Source organism: Balaenoptera physalus (assembly GCF_965194825.1).
Source record: "Balaenoptera physalus genome assembly, chromosome: 10".
NCBI lineage: Eukaryota > Metazoa > Chordata > Mammalia > Artiodactyla > Balaenopteridae > Balaenoptera > Balaenoptera physalus.
In genome coordinates, this window is record NC_138889.1 from 108,187,766 (window position 1) to 108,195,853 (window position 8,088).

Below are 8,088 nucleotides of genomic sequence, written 5' to 3' on the forward strand. Positions count from 1 at the left end.
CATTCTGCTCTCAGCTTAAATGGCATTTTTCAGAGAGGCCTTCCTGGACCCCTCCATCACTCGGCCTGTTTCTCTTTCCTCGTACGTTTCACGCCCACCTGCTATGTTGTTTATTGATAGGCCCACGGGTTTTATCATCAGTCTCCTCCCGCTGGAACGTGAGCCCCATGAGGACAGGGAGCTGTTTGCTCTGTTCATCTGAACTGGGGACAGGGCCCTGGACTGGTACAGACTCTGCAAAGGTTCGGCTGAGCACATGAGCGAACGTGCCCTTCGTCCTCCCACGGTCCCGACCACCTCGACCCCACCTCCGCATCCGCTGGTACCTTCATCTCTTCCATCCAGTCCATGAGGTAGAGCAGGTCCTGGAACACCTTCTGCAGCTCCAGGTTGAGGAGGAGCCGCTCCCGCCGGGCGGCCACCATCTGCCGCAGGAAGTCCCAGAGCCGCGCCACGTTGTGCTGCCGCGCGGCGATGCGCTTGATGTCGTGGTAGTGCTCAGCGGCCAGCTCGGCGGCCACGGCGTCCACCGCCTGCACCCGGCCGCTGTAGGCCACGATGTCCGTCTCGATGGCTTCGTGCTTCCGCACTGCTGCCTCCACGGCGGCCAGCTCCAGCCCAAAGTTGTCCTGGGGCGGAGACAGGGAGGGAGGGCTGGGAGCTCCGGGACGCCGCTCTGCTCACCCCCTGCCCACCCCCCGGAGCACTTCTGCTGCGAGGTGCCAACTCCACGGGGTGGCTCTAAGCGTCCTCTCTATCCCACCCCATCCTGTCTCACCGGCCCTTCTCCTGTTCAAGGCTCCGGGCCCTGGTTCCCGGGCTCTTGGTCTCCAAGTCTGTGTGATGGAGTTCTTGTTTCTTTAGCTCCCCACCTCGCAGGGCTCCTTATCCACCTCTCTCTCTCACTCTCCCATGTCTCCAGACCTGCCTGGACAGGCCAAGAGCCCCCCGTGTCCTACCTGGGACACAAGGCGCTGGTTCTCGCTAAGCCAGGTCTCCCGCATGGCGGCCTTGCGGTCGAAGCGGGCGGCCAGCTGCTCCAGCTTCTCCTGGCGGATCAGCTCCGTGCGCAGGGCCAGCTCACGCTCGTGCTCAGCTTTCTCCAGCCGCTCCCAGGCCTGCGAGGTGGAGACAGGATTAGTGCTAAAGGGCCAGGGCTCAGGAAGTGAGGGCGGGGAGGGGTCACCGGGGCTGGGGGTGCAGGGTGGGTCTCAGGGAAGCTCGGTCTAGTGGGTCTGTGGAATGCGGTCAGACGCCTGTGCAGGGAAATATGAGGAACAGGGTGGCGTGAGTGCCGTGGAGCCCCATGAAAACCACGTCTGCTGCTGGACAAAGACCGGAGGGGGACAGGGCACAGTGCAAATCACTGGATTTGTTTGTGGTGGTGGGGCTGTGGGCGAACCCTATTACTTTTGTTAATCTTATGCTGTCTGTGAAAAAAATGAAACAAAAGTAGGGCCAGTGAGTCTAGGGTATGCTGAACAAGATAAGGGACTGGGGTATAATTTGCATGGAGAGACCAAGGGAGAAGGAGGGGGACGTGCAGGACTCGGGAGAGGATGTGGCAGTCACGCCTGCACCCGGGATGGGTGGGGTTCAAGCCAGGCTGAGGGTTCAAGAAGGGACAGTAGGGGCTGGTGCTGAGGGTGGGTCGTCCCAGGGATGGAAGGGAGGCTGCGGACCTTGTTGATGTCGGAGATGAGCCGGCCCTCGCGGGGCGTGTAGACCTTCTGGTTGTTGGCCCGCAGCTTGCTCTGGATGGTGAACAGCAGCACTTCCAGGTTCCCTTTCTCAGTGAACCTGAGGCAGGAGGCCAGGTGGGGTCAGAGTCAAAGGCCACGAGGGGCCCAGGCACTCTTTACATTTCAAAATGAAGTTGTTCTGTGTTGCTTTTCTTCTTGTAAAAGCTTGTGAAAATACTGGCAAACCACGTTTAAAAAGAACCTAATTTTAAAACAACTGAAAACCACACAGACACGACCACTGTCACCCTTGGGCACGTACGTACTGCATTTTTGCTTGACACAGATGGGATCTTACCATAACCATGGCTAACATTTGTTGAGGACTCACTCACCGAGAGCCAGGCCCTGTTCTCAGGGCTTTGCACGCATTAACTCCTTCTCACTGTTACCTACATTCTCTCATTACCCCCATTTTCCAGATGTGAAAACCGAGGCACAGACAGGCTAAATAATGCCCAATGCTCACAAGGGCAGGTGGCAGAGCCAGGATTTGAACTCAGGTACTTTGAATCTGGACGCTTAGCCCTTTGCTCCCTGCCGTCCACAGACAACTGTCTTGTAACTCTTATGTTTCGTGAACGTCTTTTCAGGTCAATAAATGCATTTCTCCAGTATTATTTTCTGTGGCTGTCCCATGACTTATCTTTCTTTTACAAAGGTCACGTTCGTGAACATCCTTGAAGCTACATCTTTGTTCAATGCCCAGAAGAGGACTTTCTGGGTCAAAGGGCACACCTCAAATCATTCCCTGGAATGCACAGGAACAGATGTTTTCTGGATTAATATTAGTTTTGGAGCTGAAACACATTAACTCCGAAAGAGCTCAAAAACAAAAAACACAGAAGTTTTAGCATGTACTGTATAGAATCATCTAGTAGTAATTCCATACTTCAACAGTCAGTTGCTAAAATACATAAATGATAAGAATCTGTGCAATGTGTAAGTGACCAGCCACATGCATGTATTGCCAGAGACAACCTGCCTGTCGGGTCCAATCCCCTGTCCTTAAGCTGGGATTGGGTTGCCGAGACACCCCGACCAATCTCATCTGAGTAGACTGCACCGGCTCTACATACCATGGCAATCATTTCCACAGCGTGATTTCTTGTAATGGGTGACCATTAAAATTTTTTACTTTGGAACTGCTTCTGGGGCTCTGAGCTGGGGGAAATGAGCCTCCACTGCATTTATGTGCTGCCGCATCTCCCTCCCAAAAGGCTCCCCTCATTTAGGCTTCCTGCTGTGTGAGCACAGCTTGGGGCAGGCAGGCCGTGGCAGGGTGTGGCTCAGGGACACCTACTTGGGTGGCTTCTCCACAGTGCGGTAGGAATTGAAGGACTGGAGCTGGTTCTGGACACCACTCAGGGAGTTGGCCAGCTGCCGGTCATTGAGGGTCACGATCGTTTGCTCAATCCACTGCAGCAGCTCTGAGGCCAGGGACTCATACTTCTCCACCAGGCGCTCGGCCTCCATGGCGTGGTCCAGCACCTGTGAAACCGTGCTGTGGGTTCCCTGGCCCAGTCCTCCCCTGCTCCTGCTTTAGGGGAGTAGGACCCCTAGGCCAGGCCTCCTCTGGTCTTTATGCCTACCACCCCCATGCTGGAGAGTACCTTGCCAATTCTTTTGCCTTCCACGGCCAGGGCCTTCATCTTGGAGAAATAGTGGTAGTAAGTAGCCACGTAGGTAATAATTGATTTCTCATCTGGTTGGTCCACATTCACGTCTGAGAAAAAGGACCACTCAGATCAGGCCGAGATTAGAAACCTGCTTCCCAGAAGTATGCCCACAACTCGAATCACTTACTCCAATCCTAGGAGCCTCCTAGCCCTCCCAGGCTGATATCTTTCCAGCTCCCTTCAGAGTAAAATGACAAATAAACTATTTGGACTAAAAGGGCATGAAAAGCTAACCTTTCTATTCCCCCTCTTCCTAGAAACAAGCGGAGTTTAAAATCCAGAAACCCAAAGAGGCTTTTACCCAGTGTAAAATTAGTTGTTTGGAGAAAGAGAGACAAGAAAAGAAATAGCATTCCCATTGGGGGATGGATCGTGGACTTATGGGCTGGAAAGATGGCCAAGAAGTCATCCAGTTCAGGGGCAGCAAGACAGAAGGTATGAACGAGGCCTCCTGAACCCAGGATGTTCAGAGGGATGGGCCCAGGGAGCCCTGGAAGCAGGGACAGTGGCCAGTTCTCAGGGCCATCTTGGGGCACAGTCATGGCTATTTCTTACCTCAGTCCCAAAGTTCAGCTGTGGGCCCAGGAGGTGAGTGTCCTTCAAGCCAAATTAACTCCTACCACGAGGACACCAAGGCTGACTATGACTTGAAATCTCTTAATTGGTTCTCTTAATTGGGCCAGCTTGTATCCTACCTACAGGGAAGACTATTAGACCAGAAGCCCTCCTGACCCCCTCTGACCTCCCACAGGCAGGCGGGAACCACGGAAATCATCTCAGAAAGTTGTGGGATACGAGGCTTTACTTAAATATTCTTTATCATAGCTGTGCTTCTCAAACACTCTCCAAGGAGCATTGTACTTGGCCTGCTTCGATCACTAGTTAGCTGATGTTTGTCATTCTGGACTAAGAAGGCACAGGAAAAGGGACTACAGGTGGGATGGAAGACAGGGAGAAAGTAACCAAGTCCGAAATCTGCCCAAGGAGCTTCAGAAGAAGCATTTCCAGCAAGGAAGTCACTCGGCCCTTCTGTCCTTCCCTTTTCTGGCTGCACCAAGACTGCTGACTGCTCTCTGCTCTCCCAGAGAGGTGACTGAGGAAACAGGCTCTGGAGCCAGGCTGCCTGAATTTGAATCTCAGCTCCACCAGCCGTATGACTTTGGGGAAGTCACTCAACCTTTATAGGCCCCTGTCTTCTCTTCCATAAACGGAGCATGATATTGATTTCAAAGGGGGTGTTGTGAGGATTAAATTAATTAGAGCACGTCAAGTGTAGTGCCAGGTACAAAACGAGAGCTCAGTGGCCATTCCCAGTCTCATCAGCATTAGATCAGAACCACAGGGGCCAATGGGTAGGGTCAACTGACCATAAGGCCAGTGCTTTGTGAGACCTCAAGGTCACGGAGCTTAATTTAGAACCCTAGAGTTTTGGAATTAGAAGGGCCCTTAGAGACCACGGAGACCAATCTTCTCATTTTATAGGTGAGGAAACTGAGCCACAGAGAGGCCAAGCGACTGGCTCTATGTCACAGAGCTGCTCCGTGGAGGGGCTGGGATAGAACCATACCCCAGGGCTCCTTCTGCCACGGGACTGCCTTTCTTCCTATATTCAGATATACTTTTCATGCCATAAAATTCACCCTTTTAAAGTATACTATTCCACGGTTTTTAGTATATTCACAAGATTGTGCAACCGTCACCACGATCTAAATCCAGAACATTTCCGTCACTTCCCAAAGAAACCCCGTAGCCATCTGAACCATCTGCAGTTCCTTCCCGTTCTCGCCGCCCTCTGCCCCCGGCACCCACTCATCTACCTTCTGTCTCTAACCCACAGCCTCTCTGCCCCACCTTCAGGATCCAGCAGCTTCGTAAGTCCCAGCTCCTTCTCAGCCAGATTGAAAGCGTTCTGCAGATTGTAATGTGCATTACACTTCTTCAGGGACTCAAAATCCAGCAGGTCTGGCCTAGGTGGGGAGGGAATATAGAAGGTATCAAGGGCATGTGAGATTCTGAAGAGGAAAAGTAAACCACCCCTATCTTTCTCCCTAAGTCCCCAACCCTCCCCACCCCAGGGCTCCCATCGCAAGCCCTCCATGCAGTAGGCACCCCGACATCCTGGTTCTTCTCCGAATGTTCCTTTCTTGTAACTGCCATGTAGCTTATCTCATCTCACTGCTTTGTCTATGTGTGCCTGGGCCCATGGGTCATCAACCCATCCAGTAACTCGGACAAGCTCTCGAACCCCCGTCTTCTCACCGGTGTTTATGTACAATGGCGTTGAAGGCCAGCCCATCTCTCCAGCTGGTGGTGAAGTTGTGCACGTTGACATTGGGGTACCTGTAAACAGAGGCCAGGATAGACAGTGAGGAGGGCCACCCTGGTCTGTGCCTCGAGGATGGATCCCCAGCTTGTGGTTCCTGGCCCCCATCCTTCCTTTACTGCACAGCCTTGGTGCATCCAACCCTCCAAGGCCACACTGCCTGGGCAGCCTCACCCCGCGGTCTTCATCTGGCACCACAGCAGCAGGGCATCCTTGGCTGACTTCTTCTCCTTATTGTCTTCTGTTTCCACACTTATGTCTTGGATCTAAGAAGGAAGGAAGGAATGAAGGAAGGAAGGAAGGAAGGAAGGGAGGAAGGGAGGCCCTCACTCCCTGAACAGGGGCTCCGGGAATTATCAGAGATGCTCAGAGATACACGGCAGGAAACTGCTCCTTAGATTCCTGGATTAGGGTCCAAGGACAGAGCCTGGGAACCTTTCCTCCTGGGTTAGTGACCACAGAACTTCAGGTCAAAGGGATTTGAGGCAGCAGAATGGGGTGGGAACTCAGAAGAGTGGAAGTGCCTCGAAGCGAAGAATGCGGGTTCCTGCAGGTGGGGGAACTGCAGGTGGCGGAGTGAACATTTCCTGAGAGCTGGGTTTCAAAGATGAAGCTGACAGAGCTCTGCTTAGGGCTGGAAGGAGCAGGGGAGGTTACACCCGGGGAGGAGGCAGGGGAATCAGGAGAGCTGTGATGGCATTAGGACACTGGACTGGCTTTGCTCAGAGCATAAGAAGGAGTAGGGCGGCTGTCCTCTTTTGAGGGAAGTGAGCAGAGTTTGAGGCAGCGGAGTGGGTTGGTGACCAGACCCCAAATGTAGCTCTAAAGCTCTCCGTGGTGAAGGACCAGTCTGTAAAATTTCCAGTCCCTTGTGCAGCGACATGTGGTCCTATAGCCCGTGACCAGTACACAGCCCAGGCCACAGGGAATTTGCCACAGAAGTCTGACAACACCCACGCTGGCCTCCACCCTGTGTAATGAGGAGCGTCCCCTGATTTGGCGTATGAGGTTCTAGGCCCCCCGTGTGTGCAGTGACCTTTGGGGCTGCAGCACTGGTGTGCAGGGCACCCACCGAGCAACACCGTGCGGGGTACCTGGAATCGAAGGATGATGGTCCACACCAGCCCGAGGGTCAGGCGGTGGTTCCCGTCCACAATGTCATGCGAGCCCACATTTTCCAGGTGCACTTTTTGCTCCTTCAGGAACTGCAGCGCCTTGTCCACGTTCTCCAGGCAGTGGATCCGCATGCGGCCCTTTGTGGGCTTTGGCTGTCGAGGGACCGGGGACACAAAGCCATGGGACCGTGGGCCTCCTCCTCCTTCCCTCCTAGCTTTCCCGGGGCCCTGCTTCCTACACCTTCCCCATGATCTCCCTCAGGAACACAGGGACCGCCCCAGGGAGCTAAAGCTGAGTTGCAGATGAGGCTTGGGGCAGATTAAGATTCCCAAGGGAATTAACGACACCCAGAGTGGGTGGGAAAAAAATGTTTTCAATGGGGCCACTGTTCCTGTCTCCACGAAGCAATGCTCCTGGTTTAATTCACGCAGCAAAGCCTCTCAAAATGAAACCATCCTCTGAGCAGAGGGCGGCCACTGCTTTCTGCTCTGTGGTGTCACTCTTCTCGTTCAGGGCCACTCCCACAGCTTGTCCCCTTGACCACTGTCTCTCAGGCTGCCTCCTCCCTGGTGACCACAGCTCACCAGTGTCTCTCCCGAGAGCACCTCGAGGAGCCTCAGGAGGTTACGTCCATCCCGGAGGTCGCTGTACAGGTCTCCCACCCGGCATGTCACCCGGGCCAGGTGAGAGTTGACCCACTTGGTGAAGGTTTTCTTCTGCACAGCTTCTCGTTCATCTGTGGCAGCAACATGGGGTCATTTCTGCCCTTCAAGTACCGTGCACCTGTTTCTAAACACCAGTTGGTGGGGTTGGGGAAGTGAGGTCTGGGGAGGAGGAAGGGCAGGAAGACGGCCGGGAGGAAAACCCATAGCTTAAAAAGCCGGGAAATACAGAAATTGGAATGAGTTCATAAGCAAGGTGAAGAACAAAAATAAGAGATGGAAAACAGGCTTTGAGAAGAAAGGATGAAAGAAATTAGAAGCAGGGGACATGCAGGGAAGGTCTGGGATCAGGGCTCTGTCATGTAACAGTGGTGAAACGCTGTTGCTTCACCCATCAGGGCCCCACTTTCCTCATCTGTAAAATGGGCACATTACTTTCTCTTTCAGCAAGTCATTGTGTTGACTGAGACAACGTGTGTAAGATGCGGCACGAAGTGGCTCCTCGATGAGTTACTGTTTACAGGCATGATCTAACCCGAAGGAAAGAGTAAGAGTTTCTCAGGTCG

General features: G+C 53.5%; 1 protein-coding gene across 7 annotated transcripts in view; it reads right to left on the reverse strand.

Annotated features, from left to right (window-relative positions):
• SPTBN2 (spectrin beta, non-erythrocytic 2) overlaps positions 1-8,088 on the reverse strand; it is a 39,751-nt gene that overhangs the window by 18,526 nt on the left and 13,137 nt on the right. For all 7 annotated transcript variants that reach the window (XM_082478190.1, XM_082478185.1, XM_082478186.1 and 4 more), the window contains 10 exons: positions 7,445-7,596; positions 6,839-7,012; positions 5,919-6,010; positions 5,681-5,761; positions 5,273-5,388; positions 3,356-3,468; positions 3,046-3,233; positions 1,683-1,800; positions 960-1,118; positions 327-629 (listed from right to left, as the gene is read on the reverse strand). In XM_082478190.1, coding sequence (XP_082334316.1) covers positions 327-629; positions 960-1,118; positions 1,683-1,800; positions 3,046-3,233; positions 3,356-3,468; positions 5,273-5,388; positions 5,681-5,761; positions 5,919-6,010; positions 6,839-7,012; positions 7,445-7,596 — 1,496 coding nt within the window. The remainder of the gene's footprint in view (positions 1-326; positions 630-959; positions 1,119-1,682; positions 1,801-3,045; positions 3,234-3,355; positions 3,469-5,272; positions 5,389-5,680; positions 5,762-5,918; positions 6,011-6,838; positions 7,013-7,444; positions 7,597-8,088) is intronic.